At 33.4% G+C, this 21,788-nt stretch overlaps 1 protein-coding gene across 4 annotated transcripts in view; it reads right to left on the reverse strand.

The window, feature by feature from the left end:
- Positions 1-21,788, reverse strand: part of CCDC171 (coiled-coil domain containing 171) — a 156,706-nt gene that overhangs the window by 62,777 nt on the left and 72,141 nt on the right. For 3 of the 4 annotated variants that reach the window (XM_014873186.2, XM_014873104.2, XM_088155897.1), the window contains exons 17-20: positions 21,222-21,338; positions 16,141-16,367; positions 15,282-15,461; positions 13,443-13,628 (exon numbers count right to left, since the gene is read on the reverse strand). In XM_014873186.2, coding sequence (XP_014728672.1) covers positions 13,443-13,628; positions 15,282-15,461; positions 16,141-16,367; positions 21,222-21,338 — 710 coding nt within the window. Of the gene's footprint in view, positions 1-4,812; positions 5,000-13,442; positions 13,629-15,281; positions 15,462-16,140; positions 16,368-21,221; positions 21,339-21,788 lie in introns of those variants that run through there. The other variant, XM_088155898.1, reaches the window with a different exon arrangement.

A 21,788-nucleotide genomic window follows, 5' to 3' on the forward strand; every position in this document is an offset into this window, starting at 1 on the left:
ATTTGAGAAAAAAAGGTTAACACGGTCACCCTAATTACAGCCCATTTTCACATTCTTCATATATAAGCAAAGACAAGCCAATTAGGTAGAAAGGAAGATAAGGGAAGTTTTATTTGTATACTAATTAAACCCCTGATGAAATTAAAGGAAAAACATACAGCTCTGTAATTGTGTCTGAGAAAGGTCACTTCAGGTTCAGTTATCAGAAAAGCACAGCCTTGAGATATTTCACTTAATCCACAATATAGCCCTTATTTTGCCCCCCAGGTCTTAGTATTTACAAAAATAAGAAAATTTCAAAACCTGATAATGCATTTATCTTGAAATGTTTTCTGTGGACAATTACAACTGTTAGAAAGTTGAGGCTAACTATGATAAGAAGAATAAAGGTTTTAAAAACCTAGTGTGTTTGCACATAGTTCTGTGAAGATGCTGAGCTTTCACTTTCAAGTACAAATGATTCTGAAACAACTTAGAAGCTAACTTCAATTTATTAGCATTCTGTAAAATGCCATTTATCTGTCTTTCTGAGGTCTTTAGGCATTCAGGTGCTAACTCAGACATCACTGCACTCCTTCCTCTCCAGTCTGCCAGAATCTCATAGATCAGTTGAGTTTATATAAGATTCTTTAGGAGTTTCCTTTAGAGAAATTTAGACGTTTTTTCTCTCCCAAATTAAGCTTGAAAAAACATTTGTTGGAGAAAACAGCAAGAAACTGATAGCACTGAAGAAAAATCTCATCGGCTGTCTGTTGGTTTGTCCTTCCACAAGCTTCCTTTAACAAGTTTAGGTTTTGCAATCTTTTTATTCAAAACCCATTACAAAAAGAAGTCAAAGTTTAATATTGTCATTCTTTACACATAAAAAAGACTATTCAAAAGATAACAGATGGACAATCACTCTAGATGAACAGTCATACAGTTTCAATTCATGCAAAGCATGTGTGACACATTTATACTGAGACTGTATTTTCCAAGATCAACTAAAGCTAGATCAAACTGCTTAGTAAATTAGATTTCAATTACACAGACACAACACAGCAGTAGAAAATATGCAAATGCACTTCAGTATGTGTATAATGAACTAATTTGTGAAATTGAAGATTTTCTCTTTCAGATGAAGTTTTATATGCATATTCTCTATTTAGATGCAGAATATTACTTTTAAAAAATACACCCACAACTAATAAAATTTCACAATGAAAAAAGTTATAGAAAATTTAGTCAGCATCCATTCCTTCATCAGTTTAAATACATCTCCCATTATCCTTGTTGGCAAACATAATGACCTCTGAGTGCCCCTCAGAAGTCTACAAGTAACCTAGAGAAGTCTGCAGTTTCAAATGGTTCAAATCCAACAGGTACAACAAGCTACATTAATATTTAATGTTTACGACGTTTTTAGTGTACACCACTGCAATGCAAACCAAATACATCAGCTCAAACTATACAGCTGAAATTCCACAGGACATTTTTTGAAAAGAATCTTTCTCAAGAAGAAATAAAAATGATGCTACTTCTATCAAAAGAGTGGATTAAAAATCTTAGGGAAAAATGTTCTGTACCAAAAAATTAATAACTGAGATTTCTCATCAATACTTAAAAAAATCAAATACATCTAAGAAGTACATTAAGACCTATGTCAAGAAACAAGATGGATTTACACTTCTCAGAAACTATCAAGATACTGTATCTGGATTCACTATGTGTTTCAGTGTCTGCAGTAGTGTCTTAGAACAGTTTGAGATGAACTCCATGTGACTGATCTGCTCTTGCAAAGCAGAACTGAGGCACCCATGACATCCCTTTAAAAACAAATGCTTTCCTATGCCCTTTAAATTTTGTTAGGAAAAAAGAATATGAGCGCTCAAAAGGACACATGAATGAGCTGTATCTGCATTGCATTTAAAAAACAGTGATTTTTTCAACCTCTTTGCTACTGGACCTTCATCCTGACAATGATCTTTTCATATGCTGGTATTGAGAGAAAGAACATACCTTATGACTCATCTCTGAAGTATATGATACAGCATGAAAACAGCTAAAAATAGTTTACAGATCTCAGTGTATCTTACAAGGTACAAAATGCTCTTCATGTCTTTGCCAGAGCCTTGTGTAACGAGGTCACAGAGCATGAGTGGGTCTACTAGGCAAAAGAAATAACAACTAGCACAATCATTTTAATAAATAACCAGCAAAATACTGGTGAATGACGAGATACTTGCAGGCACATTTTCACATTTCTAACACAATGTCAGATACAATTGCTTGTGATTGTTTTATATGGAAAACCCTCATAATATTGGAGTACAAACTATGGTTTATCCAAATCAGTACCAAAACTGTCAAGCAAACATCTAAAGACGATATGAGTTAAATGACAATACATGTAGCTCTAAAAACGTTGTGATATACAGCTACTGTACAAGATCTAGAGCCTGAGTATTCAGAAACATTGAAATGAAATTTTATTTGAGAGTCAATCAATAGATGGAGCAGGGAAAATGCACACATTTACATTTTGCAAGAGAATTTTCTTACAAAAGTCACTTGAAATATAAGGCACTCATGTCATGAAAGTAAATGACATTCGTTACCTACATATGTGTAGACAACAGTTCATTTATTGGCAGAAACATGGCCCTTAGACATTCAAGCAATTTTAGGTACCTCAAACATCCCACCTGCAGTGATTTAGGCTGGATTACAGTGCCCCAAACACTTACATTTAAAGCTACATTTAATATCTCTTTGGTATAGTGTAAACATTTCTCAATAGAAAATCTATTCTGATCAACAAGAAAGGAATCTATGTTTTAACTGCATTAGCTCAAGATGTTTAACAAAGTATGACTGAAAATGCTTTGTGAAGTCATTGAGTTGTATATGTCTTAAAGTTATTGTGAATTAAAAGAGCTTAGAAATTTAAATAAAGTAGCTTTTTCTGAATAATTTCACACAGTAAAATCTCTTCCACGAGACACATCATAGGCTCATTCAGCTTCAAAGTAAAAACTTTCAAAATCAAGTAATTACAAAATATAAACTGCTCACACATAGCCTAAATCCTCATGGACTGTTGAGGGAGATCGTTTTGAATAAGAAGATGCATTGGGCCTTTCAGACATACACTAATCCAAACAGAGAATAATTGAGACCTACTTTTAAACTATGTTTTGGAAGACGATAAAGTACATGAAAAAATGTACGCACATTATAATTTTGAAATTTTAATAATCTTCTAAGCTAAGTGAATTACGTTAGTATTACCGGAAAGCTGCAGAGAGGGATTACACCACTTAACACAACAAATATAATTTTATAAAAACTCAGGCTTTACCACTATGAGTTTTAAGAATAATCCTTGAAGTAAAGTGAGAATAAATTTTTGGAATTACATGCCTAGTGGCATGAGTACATGATCATTCACTCTTTATTCAATTTCTGACACACTACCTGTGTGACAGATGTTTATTTTTTCTCCTTAGAAATGTAAATTTCTCTCCCACCACAACATTCAGCCCTCTTCAGTCACAGACTAGAAAAGACCCAGCCCTGCATATGTAGCAGATTTTCTGTACTTTGGCAGTGTCATGCGTCTAAATCAGATACTTAAGTGCCACCAAAAAGGAATAATCTTGGGGTTTCTCACTGTTACACTTTTTACCCTGCTAGCCTTACCCTCAGCCTTATAGTTGGTACAGTTGCAAGGTTTCAAAAAGATGGTTTATATCTGGATTACATTGCAAAAGATGACTTTTCATAACTGCCATGTATCTGTAAATAAGGCACTAATATTACAAGCAAACTCTGAAGCTGCTCTGTAGCACTGCTCTCTGCAATGCTGTTAATTTTGCTACACATTATCTACTTGTGCACATTAGCACACACTATGCAAAACAAAAAACACAACCAACACTAAGATTTCATCTTCCCTTTGAAAGTGATAATCTATCACATGTACATACATAAAAATATTTGGTTGTGTATCTATAAGGACACAACATATTGCACCAACTTCTTGCATTTCATTTGTCACAGCCTCAAACCATCTGTCTCTGATCATGTCCTACTGGTCTCAATGATCTGGCATTACCAGTGCCATTTCTAAGCCCTGGAAGAGACTATTTTAAGCTCTCAAGAAATACTCTTCCTTAGATTTGCATCTAAGAAATTTGCGTAGAATATTTCTGAATGGTAACAGTCAGTTAAAACAATTCAGAAAGAAGAAATAATAGCAATAAAATAATAATAATGACAACAATTTATTTACAAAGTAACAACAATTTAATTACCATTGTTTATTTTAAAAGGAATACAATCTGAAGTTAGGGGGAATCTTGACACATGACTTGAAAAAGTTATCTGAGTCAGGTTAAATGGCATAGCATTCTGCTTCAGAACTAAATGTGAGTAACAAATATTATGGTATCCTGTCTCTGTCTTCTCTTCAGACACTGGTTCATAAAATGGTAATACTAGGAGTCTTCAGAACAGTTTCGAGGAAATTTCTGAATAGAACTTACGGTTCAGTTCTGAGTACAAAAATATACTGTCCATAACCTCAATATATTGGTGGCCCCAACTATTTTTACTGCTGCAGGTCATTCTTCAGCTCCTTCTTAGAAGAGGCTGCTGCACAATTCCACCAGACATTAGTGCATTAATGTGAACCGTCACATTGAGGAGTTAGGGCAATGCCAAGAATGTCAATTAGTGCCACACAAAGGCTTGATCTTGCTTCATAAAGAGTTTTTGATTTCCTTTAATTAATTAATTAGGCAAATATCTTTTTTTAGCATGGCACTAACATTAATGTGGACTTTGCAAGATTTATCACTTTATATATAGTTTGCATTCAAGTACTGCATTCCCCTTCAGAAGAGTTCTGACCAAGCCATACGAGAAAGGTATGTGTGTTTCTACAGAGGCCCAAATGTTATTTAGTGCATTAATGTTTTATTTGAATATCAGGCCAGCCAGATCCTGCATGACAGACCTGCAGGGAGAAAACACACATACTTGATTATCCCTTTTACTTTTCAAACCTCAATAAAATAAGAAATAATTGATAAATATGTAATTTTATATTAAAAGGTCTGTTCTTCAATGCAGGTCACCCCCATCCTTCCATTCATTAAAAACTGGACAGTAGTCATCTTAGCAGAAAAAAAAAGACAGTAAAACAAATTTCAACTTACATAAAAGGCAACTTTTAAATCATTCTATTGAAAAAGCATCAAAGATATATTACATCCCAATATTCAGTAAGGAGATCAAAGTGCTATAAAGACATATTGATTAGATGTCTCACTTCCTTCTGGTTATGCTTTGAGCCATACCAAGTGCCAAATGAGAACACAAAGGAGTAAGTTTCCCTGAGCATGGCAAATACACATTCTGAAACAGGGAAGTTAAACAGTGACAGCGATACATCACTGCAACTGTAAAACTGAATTACTATGTCTATTTTTCTCTTTTTCATATATATAAGACAAAATGGCACCATGATGGTATAAAATTTGGAAAGCTACCTACTTCAATCACCTATGGAAATGACAAAATAACAGTAACAAATATGCCTATCAGTAGGTGATACCACACAATCAATTATTTTAGTAAATTATGATTAATTTTTTCTAAGAACACCTATATTTTCATTCTCACACCCAAGAATTTTTTTCCTGTATAACAATGAAGTAGTATTTATAAATGATATATGAAATATGAAATATTGGGACTGCTGCTTATAACTGATAATCTTAGTGTCATAATTCTAAAATCACTCAATTTCTTATTGAAAAGTCCACAGACAAACAAAACAGAACAAAATACTAACAAACAAAACCCCAAAATAGAACAACACTTAAGGTGGTTCTACTTTAACTAGAAAGAATTGGAAACATTTTAAAGTCTTTTTAACTGAGAACCAAAAATCTGTAGCAACAAGAACTTCACTGGATTTTTCATAAATACATATTTTAAAAGACAACTCAAAAAATTAGGCAGCATAAAATATAATTTCTGTTTTGAGTTTGTTGCCCTGCTATAATCTTGAAGAACTTCTAAATGAGATTAGGACAGGTACAGATTTTGGAAGCTGAAATCGGTACAAATTTTGAAAAACCCTGCCCTTGAAAATCATTGAATACCTAATGGAGTATCAAATTAAATTAAAATATCAAATTATATGAAGGATAGGCCTGGCTGCTGTCATAGCATGCAGCCAAGGGAATACAGGTGCAAAGGAACGCATCTCTTGTTTTAGTCTTATGCCAGTTAGATACATACTTAATTACATTCCAACAGTTTAATTATATTTCAATAGCTATTTGAAAATTTTACTTATGGTTTGACATGAAGATAAAAAGATATTTACAGAATTATTTGCACACAAAGAGAAAGGGAGAACATGGGAAAACATGACAAAGGTGAAAAATTATGAGGCCCTGGAGATATCCTAGAAAAACAGCAGCAAAAAGCATATCTACATATAAAGGGCTTCTATATCAAGAAGATACAGAATGTGTATAGTAGAAAGTCCTACACATTGATATCTATACTACCAGGAAAAATAAGGTATAGAATACCTTCTTTAAAAAGTCACATGCTGTTTTAAAGATCTATTGATCCCCTCTGCACATCTCAAGGTAACACAGTTACTTTGTAGTTGATCCAATAATATAACAAAGATCTCCCAGGCACTGGATTTACCAAGAAGCCTTTCGGTATTTTTGAGTGAAAACTGAAAGATAGCTGAAGGTCTTGAAATAACAGGGATAAATGATATGGAAGTATACATGCTTAATAACCACATGCTGTAATTACACAATAATCCCATTTTTCTTCCAAATTACTTGTCAATAAATCTTTCTCACTGCACTATAAATTCCAAGGTCATGGACAGAGGTATTTATTAGTATAATTACAATGCAGAAATAAAACCATTAAGCTTTTAGATCCCGATATTGTTCCATTTATTCTCTCCTTTCCCCAAGGGGGAGGTGAATAGTTCCTACAAATGGAATACCCAGAAAATATTGGACGCTACTTTTAAAAGACTAAAAATGTGCTGGTTCATACAGTTACTTTGTTTCAGTTATCTTTTCTCTTTTTCTAAACTTTGACAGAATGTCAGATTTATCTTTTTCTACAGTGCACCACACAGACTCAGGATCAAAAGTATTCTCTGAAATAGACATTGTTAACATTGTTACTACTATTAGACGTTGCTACTACTATTAACATTAAAGCACTCTGGATTTCACTGTGCACCAGTCAATCATACATTGGACCAAAAATCCCAAGGTCTCAGCCATCTGTCGAGAAGTAACTTGCAGTCCAAATTTGTGGACTTTTGTTTCCACAATTTCATTATTCCCAGGCACCAACCTCTGTGTCTTGGTTACTCGGCTTCTTCCACAAACCACCAGAAAGGCACCTAAGTGCATGACTACAAAGTGTCACAATGTGACCACTGAATCAGACTAGCATGAGCAAACTTACTCCATAATTTTCTGGAGAAGGGTAAACCTATTCTTACCTGAACTCAACTCCTAGTCATAATTAGCTTTCAAAGATTAACTAAAGCATTGTTACATAATCATGATTTATATTCCAGTGTTCAATCTCAGTGTCTAAGTTACATATAAATTGATTTAATGGCGAAAGCAGAGTTATCTTAAACTCTTCAGCAAGTTAAAAACAAAATATGAATTTTTCTTACTTAGGGATGCTTTTTCTTATTTATTAAATAAATAATGTTTACATCTGATTAGATTGAACATAAATGTAATAAATTGCCAATTACTTTAATTCTTCTTCCAATGTAAAGCAGCAGCTATGTGGATAAATTTTTATCATTTTCCTGCTATATAAAGGTAGTAAATAATATACTTGAATAATATTCTTAATACTAACCAACAAAATATTGTATAGTGGCATAATTTAAGGGGAAAAAAGTTCACCTTGTGTAAATACATGTTCAAATTCCAACGTAAAACCTTAAAATTGCTCAAAAATTAACTGTTACTGACATTCAACCTGTAAAACTGGACAAAAGAGGAAATGCAGAGAAATTAAATAGAAACACAACAGTAATGATGATATCCTTTCAAAATAAGAGCTTCCAATTAAATTATGGTTGTGACTTATATTTTGCATTGTTGCATTGACCTTCATGTTAATGCAAACATATAATGAATTCATAATCACAAATTTTAATTTTATTCCTCCTCCTATTCTATTCTAGTCATTACTTATATTTTCCTTTTTTTTATTTATATTTTCCAGAAAGCTTGACTCAGAAAAATTAAGGTAGACCTTAAGCAACTTGGTTGATAGTTGCTTGGCTGCTTCATTGATGACTACCACACAAAAACACATCTAAAAGCCATATGCTAACTTCAGTCCCTCCAGACTAATGCTAATACTGTTGAATGTTCTACACACAGAACAAAGGAAATACACAGATTTAAAAACCTGTCTAGGAACAAGTTCTTCACTCAGAGGGTTGTTGGGCAATGGAACAGCTTCTCAGGGAACTAGTCACAAAAACAACCTCATAGAGTCCAAGAAGCATTTGGACAATGCTCTTAGGCACATGGTGTGACTCTTGGGACTCTTGTGCAGAGCCAAGAGTTGGACTTGATGATCAGTGTGCGTCTTCTCCAACTCAGGATTTCCTATGATTCAACGAATCTAACTCCAGACAGATTCACTAATAGTAATAGAATGTAGAACTTTATCTAGGTTGTGTTCTCTTTTCTTTTGTGAAAAAGAACTCTTGGGTCTAGCCCACAACTGTGTGCTATCTATGTGAGTTCCTATTATGCAGAGACAGCAGCTCCTAGAAGGAAGACTATCCCTTCCCATAAACCTGAATTCCACATACAAAGCATTGCAACCGACAAAGAAAAAAGCACAAAGAACTAGCTCTATGACAACTTTCTAGCTAACCTGAATCTTTGAAGACTAAGAAGTTAGCAGTAGTGGAAGTTATGCAGTAGAGTAGAATGAACAGTTCTACTTATTTTACAAATAGTGCTAACACAAATTGAAATACCTGACAAATCTCTTTAACCTGGAACTTATTGTACTAAGAAAACACATTACCTCTTTCGACTAAGAACAGAGCAGATGACAATACTAATCCAAACTTAGCTACTTCCTACATTATTTAGGTGTTCAGAACATAGACAGTATGGAAACTAAAAGAAAACTCCAACAACTCCCCCACATTTAATTAATGAATTATGAATTTTAGTTTCTTACCTATTCAGAAGAGAGCTTGCTTCTCTTTAACATGCTAAACTTATTGACACAAATTCTCTGTTAAGTTAGATGCTCGCAGTAATCGGCTATACTGCTTTCTTTAAGGAATGGCATTACCTTTAATCAGGCAATGCACAGAAATGCAGTTTCTTGACAAAGAGACAAGTTTTTAGCATCAACAGTAACTCTCAGTGCATCAAAATTCCTGCAATCTTTTCAACTTAAGATGTCAGAGGAAAAAATCCTCAAATCCTATTTCTAGAACAAATCCTATTTAGAACCGTAAGTGTTCTTCCTGTTACTGCAATCTTTCCGAGAAGCATGAAAATCACTTGGTGTTCCTCATGTAAGTGAAGTCTTTCAACCTTTCTCCAAGTTAGAATACTGCAGTATTTTCAGAAATAACTGTAAAACTCACTCACAAAGTATGTACAGTGGTATTAGTAAAAGAAATTGTGTAAATATTTGAAATGGTCTTTCAGAGCAAATATGTGGCTATAAATATATGAAGAGGCAAAGAAATGAAAAGCAGAAAATTGTGTATCACCTTCACCTCAGATTCATCCAAGAACTGAGAGTCTGCTAAGGGAGAACATCCACTTCTAACAAACAGAGAAATCCCAATCTTCAACTAAATCTAATGAATTAAGATATGCCTGTTTCATGAAGAATACTCTGGACAGAGAATATATATATATGTATGATCTGAACGACATAGGTATTAAAAATAAACATTCCAAATCTCCCCACCAGAAAACATCTTTTTTGAATGTTATCAAAGCATTTGGATGAATTCTTTTTTCCTCACTTACTCTGTCATAAATTAATGGCAGCTTCACTAAACTCAGCAGATTTAAAAAAAAACCAAAATTCACGGTACCTTCTTCTAAAACAATTACTGAAGTCTGTGTTGAGGCATATCAATATCAAGTTATATGATTTAACATCTATTGCACAGGAGCTATTAACTAACAATTTATAGAACTTATTCCATAAATAGAACCTTAAAAATACACAGGCACAAACATACCTAAAAGGAAGTAAATATATAGACTGTGCATATCAATAAGAAAGAAAAATACTTTACTTGATTAAGACCAGCTGGTATCAGGAATTAAAAGTATGTCTGTTATTGATACCTGTTTAGAATTTGTGTAAAAGTTTATCTTCAAAGAATAAGGAATCAGAGCAAATGATTCACCTCATTTAATAAAAAGAACTGTTGTTAAAGACTTGCTTAGTTCCAGCTGACCTTGAACATAATTGGCTACTTTGGATGTCTCTATGGTATATGCCACTAAGAAGATAAAAATATACAGGATTAAAATCTGAACTGATAAAGCTAAGAAATTAAGTTTACTCCTTTAATAAGCCTACTTTATGAAAGTACGTGAATACCAAAATATAGCTTTACTGATTGCTGTTAACTGTGAATAAGTTTAAAAATAAGCTCTCAGAAGTATCAAATATTTTAACTTTCTTCTTCTTACCTGTTTAAAAATTATGAATAAAGAATTCAAAGCATGTCTATTTTTTTTACTCCATGTCACTCTACTCTAACTGACCTTTTATGCCAACACACTCACCAAATTTTTATATACACTTAAGTCTTTACAAGTAATATTACTTTGTATCTTAAGATGAAGATGGAGGCATAGTTTTTCTATTTTATTTTTTACAGTGCAACAGTTAAAATTATTTTTTTTCTGTACTATTCAAGCACTTAAAAACCTATATAATTGTAAAAACACTGTTTCACAAGGGCAAGGTTGATTATTACAAAGACGAGATTGTTTCACTGTACTGCAAAATGAGAGCTACAAAAAGCCCCACAAAACCCCCAAACATTTTAAGTCACAAAATCCAATTAAGCTAAAGAAAAGGGTCTGTCAATTAAGATGCCAGGGCAAAAGCAGAGACCATTTCTTCCTGTTGTGAACAAAGGCATGAACAAGGTTGGATTGTGGTTAACTGTGGGAGACAAAAGAGACTTTTTCTTAAATTTTAAAAGCCAATTTTTAAAAGCCGCATATAGGGCTTAAAATTTAAGGAGCACTTATACTCCTTGGTATCAAAGCATTATGTTAGACTGCCACTTGAATTTCGAAAGTACTTATTCTACACAGGTTTGGAACTGTAAAAACAATGATAAAAGGTGAAGGTGAAATGACGATTTAGGATGCATACATTATAAAACTGTATCTGCATGACTAAAAAAAATAAGGAACACTAGATCATTAACATGTGCTAACAAGTTACCACAACTGTTCTTGTCTCCTTTTTTGATACAGTCACAGATGCACGCTCTCACAACCAAAATCCAACTTTGTGCTACCTTTTGTAGCCTACAACTTAAATTTGGTTTAAAACTCTGCAGTAGGAAGGATTGAGACTTACAAAGTAATAAACCAAATCAGCATACCTGTAAGTAGTGAACTTCAGCCCTAAGGTTTATTTTGTAAATATTTTTTGCCTCCATTCTATCACCTATATTATTACATTGCATTGTATCTTTAAAGCTTTCAGCAATAACCAAGCATTTTACACTAAATGAAGTTGTTCCAATAGCAAACGACTGTTAAAGACTACAGAATTAGGATGCGTTTTAGGATTGTGACTGTCTCAAAAAAATGGTATGTAGCCTTCAATTAATAAAAAACAGAACCTGTGAAGTGAAATTCAGTATCGAATAATCTATGTAACATTTGTTTAAAAGTTCCTCCTATATTTTAGTTGCCTAAAATTGACCTTTTTCTTAATTTTCTCTGAATAAATGAAAAGGCATGTTTTAGACAAAGCAAAACATGGGGAAAAAACATGTATAAATTTATAAAAAGTAGACAGAAATAAAGATTTTATATATGATTTGTCTTCTAGTCCTTCCCTTCTTTATATTCCTAATAGCCATTTAAAACTCTTGAATCAAGCATTTCTCAAAGAAATCAAGCATTTCTCAAAGAAATCAAACACAAGACTAACAGCTTATATATACACTGCAGTTATATTAGAAAGAAAACAGCAACAGTAGTAACAAGCAACCTGACTCAAAACACTATCAAGTTTATTCTTCCATTTAAATAAACTTTTTAAACTAGGGAATTGTGAGGGAGAAAAAATCCCCACAAAAACCAAGGTAAATTGAAAATGTCACTGTCTTTTACCCTTAGTGAGGTAAGGCATTTTTAGTAAATAATATCACAAGTGAAAAAACCCTCCTTAATAAATTTAACAACATCCTTCAGTATCCTCCACTACACAACCACTTCAAGTCTCTACTCTGCTGCAACTCATCCTCCTACTTTCATTGTTATATTTTCAATATTTCTGACATTTCTACTAGTTTTGTAACTCGAATCATTTTGGTTCTCCTCCTGCTTGACACTTCTTCTCTCAGAATTACAAGTACTTCTATTTCTCAAAATACTGATGAAGCAGTCTCTTGCTCAGTAGTCAATTCACAGAAGAATACTGGGAGATGAAAAGATAGTAGTAGGGTTGAAGAGCAGCACAAGCAGCAAAGCTTACTTTAAATAGAAAATAAATAAAGGCTGCAGAGATCAAGTCACCACCCATTACTGGCTTGCCATCACAAAGTTTCCTCTCTTCTCATGTTAGATATCCACCTGGTTTCAAACCTCTAATACTCTCTCTGTTGCTTTGTTATCAGAGATTCTGATAACATCATCTTTTCCCTCATTACTCATGTCTACATAAAAGTCTAAATTCTGATGGAAAAGGATTTCTGTCTATTGTTACCTCGCATATTCCAAATTGACAAATATATTCTCCATCCTAAGATTATATTCAGGAAACAGGCAATCCAGGTTTTAAAATATTATTGTGACCTCTATCAAAAATCAAAGTATCCCGTATTTTTTATTTTTTTCTATAAATTGCAAATACCTTGTGATAGCTAGATCTGCTGTCACTTATGTCCCCTATAAATTTCAGACACTTCACATATATTAGTGTACACCACCCAGTTCAAAGAGCAGAGAAGTGATGTTATACCTTGACAAATCTTGAAAGTGTTTCTGAGTACCCTCAAATTTCAATGGGCTATGTAGTATGTATGCATTTACATTTTATTTGCACAAGAACTATGACATTTGGCTTGTTCACCAAAGAATAAATTTCAGGGGTCTAATTAAGAGTAATAATTGTCTTACCTTTACAGATTCACTTAAGACTTGAGTTTTATCTGCTTCTTCACTGGATTGCAATTCTAGTTTATTATTTAACTCCTGTAGCTGTTGTGCTTGTTCATTCAAAAGCAATTGTGCCTGATGCTCCCGATGTAATGCATTATTTAATTCTTCACATACACTTTCGAACCTCTCATGGGTGAATAATTTCTGATAAGAGAAATAAATTATGTTTGATTATGTAACTATACTTACCTGTTTACATACTTGACTTCCAAAATTCCACATGTGAACGTATTAAATTCTAAAACAAAAGCATGCTAAAGGTTATTATTTATTTAGATTTTTTAACTCAAAGACAGACCACCAAGCAATAAACCAGCCAGACAACTTTATTCCCCATATTTTTTCAAAACAGCACTCAAGCTACTGTAAACAGTATGCATTTGCTATTCTATTCAAATTAACACCCTAGATTGCAAAGAACCAATATTTAGAAGAAAATATGCAGATCAGTGTCCCACATTCTAGTGCATATCTGTTAACCATTGTAAACATCTTCCTGAACTCCTTCTACCTTTCCAAAAGTGTTCCTGAAAGATAAAATAGTTCTTCAAGTAAAATCCTTGTCTACATTTGAATGGCAATATAATCTGTGGTAATTTCTTCCAATTTTCCCACAGCTGTAAGCAATAAAATCCAGTATGAGCAAAACTGAAGATGAACACATATAATTTTGTCTGTTTGAGTAAAAAAAACCAATATTTTACCAGCTAGGAACAGGAAAAATAATGGATTTGACACCATCTTTTAAATAGTCTCTGCCTGGAATTGTCTCATTTGGGACATACTGACAAGTCTACCAGCTAGGCTTCAGTATCAGTGTTGTTCACAGCTACAGAAAACACTGACTTTTCTGGGCCACAACTGTTTTAGTTGTACTGTGTACCTGTTGAGCGTGTGTAAGAATTCTTAACTATTCACTATCTCAAATAGTTCAAACATATGTTCAATTCTGAATGCAACCTACAAGAAATATGCAGAGTAGGAAATGTGCTAAGTGAACCTCTAGCATGTTAAAGCAAGACAAGTTTCTTCCCCTCCAAGGACTGAAGACATAGTTCTGTACATATGACAGGGGTCTAACTGAGAACCTACCAAATGGCATCAACCCCTCAAATACCATGTCCATTAGTCACACTACTGAGGTTTAAAGAAGTTAAAGAACCTTTTCATTGTGTCTTCTTGCTCCTGTTGGACAATGCTATTTACAGGTTATCAAATGCATAGTGTTTAAGTAAACTGATCAATGATAGCTAGAGGTCAGAGGAATTTGGTGCAAATATGCTATCAGGAATGTAGAAAAGGACCTTTTTTTCTTCTTCCATAAACTTAGTCCTTCAGGGGAACAGCTACACAAGAATTTGAAGTGACTAGCTCAGGGCATAGCCCAGTATCAAAGATACAGTAAAATATCTATCATAATATTCAGCAATATCCACACAGAGTTTCTACTTCCTGAACATACTTATTTTGTACCCTTATGGCACCCATCTTTACTTTGCTGAAGTGAAATATATAAATGCTATTTGAGTATATAAATCACATCAACATTTTCAACATACAGAAGAAAACCTGGTTGCTGAAGACAAAACATGTAAGTTACAAGAACACCTCATTCTACAAATCAAAAAGGAACTTGTGGAAGTGAAGCCTTTCGAAACACATCTGACTTCTAGTTTAGTGACATTTGCAATGCAAATCTTCTGGAAAATTCTTTTATATTAGAATGATTTTATACTTATTTTTCAAAAGAACACAGAAAAACACATAAGCAGTCATCTCTAAATCAAATGTACTTACTTGCTTAAGCATATCTAATTGCTCTTGCAGGCTCTGTGCTTTGTCTGCTTTTTTTTTCAACTCACTGAAATTCGATTTGAATTCTGCAAGTTGTAGGCGCAGTGAGCGGCGTTCCACTTCTGCTGTATGAAGTCTTTGTGTAAATTCAAATATTTGCTTCTGCAAGGATTCTATGTTTTTCTGTTAATAATCAGAAACAAATTTATGTGTTTTAATATGAACTATTTTAGCAATAAAAGAGTTACATGTAATACCCAAGCACATTAGACAAAGCTCTCATTTTGTCCATCATCTCTAAGATGCATGAGTGCAAAAAAGTGAACCTGTTTCACCTACTCTTGAGGGTAACTAACAACTCTGTTTTCAAGGAAGTACCATTTTAATGTAAGACAATAAAAGACCAACTATTTCAGAAGGTTTCTTCTTTCCCTCTGATTATAGGGAAGAAGGCTATCTTTACTGAAAGGTAGAACACAAAGCATGAGAAAACAGGAAAAAAAAAAAAAGAAGAAAAAAACAAACAAAACACAACAAAAACCCAACCCCATAATATTTAGTTGAAGCCAAAAGCAAGTTAGTTCTTACAAAGCAAATACAACTTTGACAGAACCTTAAAAAACCCTTTTTCTTGGATCTCTTCAAATCTCTTCTTAAAATTCTTTGACATAAAAGAAAAAATATATTCACGCTCTAATGCTTCTGGGTGTTAGGAATCAACTTTTGATGCCTACATAGTTGACTTCAATGTAGCAGTCTTATAAGCTGAAACAAAATTAATGGTACTATCAAGAGAACTTCATCCTAACACTTAGGCCATGAACCTACTGCTTACATGAAATAAGACTATAATTATGCATACCATACTGGATAGTCTGTCACACAATCCAGCTTCCAAGGCATGAGTATTTATTCTATTAAGTCCATGAGCCAGGCTCTGTACCAAGGAGTCTTTCTCCAGATAAGTAATGTACTTGCTGTGGTCTAATGGAACCGTCTCCATTATAACATTCAGATTGTCCATAAGTTTTGAAAATGAATTCCTGGCTGCACTTAAAAGTAACTTTCCAGAAAGCCAGGACTTTGTACCTTTAAAAAAAACCACAAAAACCAAAGACAAACAAAACTCCCAAACAAATAATCAAACATAAAGAACCCCACAACAACAACAAAACCCAAACCAAAACACAAGGAAGAAACATCAACTAGGTTATTAGTTTCAGTTTCTTTCAGGGAAAAAAACCACAACAAACAACATCTTTAAGATACTCAATAGAAATTTTCTATTAAAAACTGAAAGACTGTGTTCAAAGGAATATCTCAGAGAGAGACTTTAAGACAAATTGTGCGTATTTAGCAATGAAAATTCTACTCCTGTCAATTTATGAATGGGAGGGTAGGGTAAAAGTCTAAAGAATAGGATATGTTTGACTTGTCCAGTTGTCATCATGTTCTCCAATACCATACTTCTAAAGACTTTCTTTAGTGTTTTAATTCTGTAATTCAGAGAACATGCAAGATGGGTGGAAGCAAATGGATGTCAGGAAAAGTAAGTCAGAAGTGATAGCACATAGTAAATCAATTTATTGTAATATTTACAACGCAAATTTCTGAGGGTTTCCTGATTTCTCTTCCCTCCCCTCTACAGATGTCTAAATCATTTGCTGTTCAAAATTAGTGAGGCTTGGTACCTTAATGCCATACTATTTATATTCCAAGACAAGAGAATATAATTTACCTTATTCCAAGGCAATTAAAATTTTACAGCTACAATTACGTATTTCCCCACAGGATTTTGGTAATCATCCTTCTCATATAATGGACTTAAGGCCCCAGCACACCCAACATGTCCTGCTTACTGCTAGATTCGTCAGGTCTGTAATTAATAATTGTGTTTAATGTTGATAAATAAAATTGTCAGTGCTCCTTCCACTAATTGGTATTCCAGATAACAGTTAATAGGTTTATTTATGCCTTAATAAAAGTCTTGTAATTTAGTTTTCCCTCTGCTAGGCAGGTCTTAATCTGTCATTACTTGTCTTATGATACTATCAGTGTAAGATGACAAGCATGGAAGAGCTTATTTACATTCAGTAGTACAGCAGATCTCCTGTTGCTGCAGTGAACTAAAATATTTACTTAAGAGTATAAACAGAAAAAAATAATCATGTTTTAAGTTAAAGAATTTCTGTTTATAGACTGTGAAGGAAAAAGCCAAAGGTACAAGGCAAACATAACATGATTACTGATACATTTTTATTACAATTCTCAATGTAAAGAAGATCATTTACATGTGAGGTTGAGATTTATCTGTAAGCAATAACAAAAAAAGCACATGATAAAAATAAAATATTTTCTTTTCAAAGCCATTTTCCTGGTTGGTTTTGAAACAGCACCACTCCAGTGATTCCAGTGCTTTACTGGAGCATCACTTTCAAGTACATGTTCTCCATAACCTCAGTGACTAGTAGATCTGCCTTTTCTTCATGACTAAGTTAGCATCTTTTAAGTTAAAAATCTTATGAGGAATTTTCATCTTGCACTTCAACTAATTAAGCATCTTTTGCAATAAAAAAAAAATTATTCTTTTCATACCCAGAAAAAAATGGTATTACAATGCTCTGTCACCTTTGGCAAAGAATCCTCTCTTTTCCTTTGTTGGTTCTCTATTACTGATCACATAAAAGAAAAATTTACCTTAATCAATTTAACTCTAATCACAGACTATCCTGTCATACTTGTCTTTCAGCTTCAAAGACCCTCTCTTTTCTCCAGTAAGAATGCATTCCCTAGTTGATTGTTTAGTTCAATTAATATAAAATTAAAACTAGAACATTTTTATGGCCTTCCATGTAAGATGATGCCAAAACCTTCTCAAAAACTGTCCTTTGCCATGATTTTTGGTATATATCAAAAAAAGGATATCCTCAACGACCTACTGTTCCTTCACTCTTCCCAGTATTTCCACTTGCTATCTTAGCTTGTGAGATTGTTTGCCTGCCAGAAAACAGTGTTTTTCCATATATGCAGTACCTTGCATGGAAGCCCCTTTCTCTATGCCTAGAATCTCATTTTTAACTGTATCAAAAGTAAATTTAAAATAATAATTTAGACAATTGAGTTGTAGCATTTTCAAATGATCATTCCACTTCAGAACAAGCACTCCCCTTAACCAGTACAGTTCAGCATCCACAACTTAAGGCATTTTCTTGGGATAGGGATAAATAGTCATGTTCTCCGTTGTTTTTATGAAGAGTTGCTTTGAATAAATAGGCAGAAATATTTTGAAGTAAGTTACTGATTGCTTTGAAAGATGAAATGAAAACATAAATCAACTCCACAAGGAACTGTATCTATAATAGCTGAGAGAATAGACTGTTTAAGTATATATGTCTTAAGTACCTGTCATGAAAAATGAAAGAATTACAATAAAAGCATTAAATTATGTACATTATGATGTGTCTAAGAAATTATTAACAAAAATACAGGTATACAACAAAGTACAATTAAGCAAATTTTTTTAAAAAGTGCCAAATATTACTTTGTTGAAAGATGAAAAAAACAATTCTTGTTTACTCTCTTTCGGTGAAATTGAACACCAAGTCAGCAGGACTAGGCAAGACTAAAATGTTTATGTCAAACTTTTAAAGCTTTGTATATTTAACAGTTGGTGGTATTTGTATTGAAAACATTGCCTGTTACAGTCTCTGGTTTATCACAGTACAGATTTGTCCAAACAAACCTAAAATCTAACCTTAAAAAAACCCAAAGCAAACAAAAACCTCCAACACTGCAACAAACTTGCACTGAAACTGAAGAACAGAGATCCTTCCAAGACATGGTGGAATGAGACCCAAACTAACAAACACTATGAAGGGAAATGATCATTAACGTCAAAACAAAATCATTTATTTAACAGATCAAGAAAGGTATAGCTAATCAGAGCGTAGAAACCCAAATGTTCCAGCATTATCTGAGTGATCTGGACTTGGTTTTTTTCAGCTGCCTCAAATGGTTCCCCAAAACCTAGCCATCTTTAAACATAATTTCTAAGACACTGAATCATTCCATCTTGATGATCCAGATAGTACCTTCTTGTAGTACTCTCTCCTGTGACATATAATCTAATCTGGAACTGCCATTATTAAAAGGTATTAAAAGACTGTCTACTTACAATTGTTTAAGAAATTCAACATCATTGAAGTAAATTTGAAGATTTAAGTCCTATTTAAATTATTACTTATAGAACATAATGTAATTTTCTAAATGTGGAAGCTTTCAAATATATTCCTTCAGAGCCTAATTACATCAATACTTCTGGAAATTTCATGTCAAACTTTAAATTATTTATTACTATTTTTTGAACCAAAGATTCTTAAGAGACTTGATCTCATGAGCAAGAGAATTCCAAGTAATACATGAGCAGTTAGACCTTGAGGTTCTGTGGAAATTACTTAAAACAGAGATAAGATATGAAAGCATCACCAAACTGACTGTGGCCGTAACATTCCCAGCATGGTTGTTCCTCATTCTCAAAATCAAGTCCGTGTTAAGTGCAGAGACATCTAGTAAATGCGGACCAGAAGAATTTTCATATACTTCAAACTGGCAAAACATCATGACATTTAGGGTATTATAACCAGTCACTTCAGTACATCCATGCTGCTACTGCATTTCTCTCAATTCTTCTTCAATTTGCTGTTTCTACACAATACTCTGTACACAGGAACACTTGCAGTATAAACCCTGTAAATACTCCAAAATACAGTTCAAAATTTGCTTTGTAAGGATGTAAGTTTAAGTTACTGAAAACAGGATGACCAAAGAAGAGAGCTTCTGAAACTGAATCAACACACTTTTGTTTCAATCTCTTCTGGTATGGGTTTGCTATTTAAGCTTCTGTGAAATTAATTATCTTATCCTTGTCCTGCTACTTCCTTTTATTCATATAAATTATTGCTCCTTAAACAGCCTCTATTCTGTGACAGAAATGTTGGTATTTTAAAATTAAAAGTTACTAAAGAACTAAGGACGGCAGCAATGCTGATGAACAAAGCAAAATCTTACATCAGTTCCCACTGCAAATGAATTAAGAAAAATATTTAAGAGCTGGGAATCATGAGGTAACATTTCCAGAAACTGATACTACAATTTTTCACAGGCATAGTAGAATTCTATACAATCAGAGGCCAAAAAATTAGGAAATCTAGACACAAACCTAATTAAGCATAAACTTAGAGAGGGAACATTGTAGAGACATAAAATAAGGACTGCTATATATTGTATAAACTGAGAGCATTTTATTTCTCTCTCAAAAACTGCAAGATAGCAAGTAAAACACATGAAAATATTATCCATTAAATTCATTGTTTTCCAGATTTGGAACTACTAAATTCATATCATATAAAACACAGTAGGAAATTATTTCCTTTCAGTCAGCAGCTGTAATGTCCCAAGTCGAAGATGTGCCAGTTTTAGAGCCTGCACTTAAGAAATACACAAATCAAATAAAAACAAAATTACATAGATTTTCTCTATGGAAAATATTAGGTTGAGCTCCAGGAAAACACTTCTTGAATATTAGACCAGTGGAACAAGATAGCTAGGAACCTTGGAAAGAGTTACTGCATTGGAAGCTTTTTAAAACAGGCTAGCCAAATATCTATTTGTGTGGTGTAGATTATTTTTAATATCTCACAATCAAATAGTCAAACCAGTACATATGCTTTCTAAAAGCACTCTCCAGCCTTCTGTTCCCATGACTCTATATACAAAAGGATAAAGTATCATATCATCAATTAAAGAAAATTCAATCTGTTCCATCAATACAGCTCTCAGGAGATTTGATCCAGAATAGTTTAAATAAATCCTAAAAATGGAGATGATGTAACCATTCTGGGTTTTTTTAAATCTTCAGCTATAAGAATATACTTCTAAAATTACCTGGTTTGTTAACAACATCCTGCAATTCAGTGACAGAACTGATTATTGCAGCAAGGAGGTTGGAACTAGCAAACCAGCTGAGCACTTCCACACAGTCAAGCTCCTCCTCTTCACAACCTGTGGAATAGAATTGTAGCTACCAATATAACTGAATAACTTAGATGAGGCACACTACTCCCTCTTTCAGAAATTGACTACAGCTAAAAGTACATAAGCCACAGACTATTTTCAGGACAATTTAGAGTGCATTAGATATGCTTCCACAAGCACTAAACCAGAAAAACAGATGAATCTTCTAGTTTGGAAAGCATTTTTGGACCATTTTTCCTTGTAGGGGGATGCATGAGCTTGTCTGGTAACAGAAAGGGACAAGAAGACTAAATAACCTCTAAAGAAAATCCCAAAATCCTACATTCGTATTTTACCTGAATTAGTAAGAAATTTTTTGCATTTTTCAGTAGGAAATAAGTACTACAAGAAGAGAATATACTTTTTCAAAAAATATGTTGGTGTAGTAACACCAACATACGTAGGAACATTTCAAGAAACGTATCACATACAGCAGAT

The sequence above is a fragment of the Sturnus vulgaris genome, chromosome Z, assembly GCF_052056855.1.
Source record: "Sturnus vulgaris isolate bStuVul1 chromosome Z, bStuVul1.hap1, whole genome shotgun sequence".
NCBI classification, from domain to species: Eukaryota; Metazoa; Chordata; class Aves; order Passeriformes; family Sturnidae; genus Sturnus; species Sturnus vulgaris.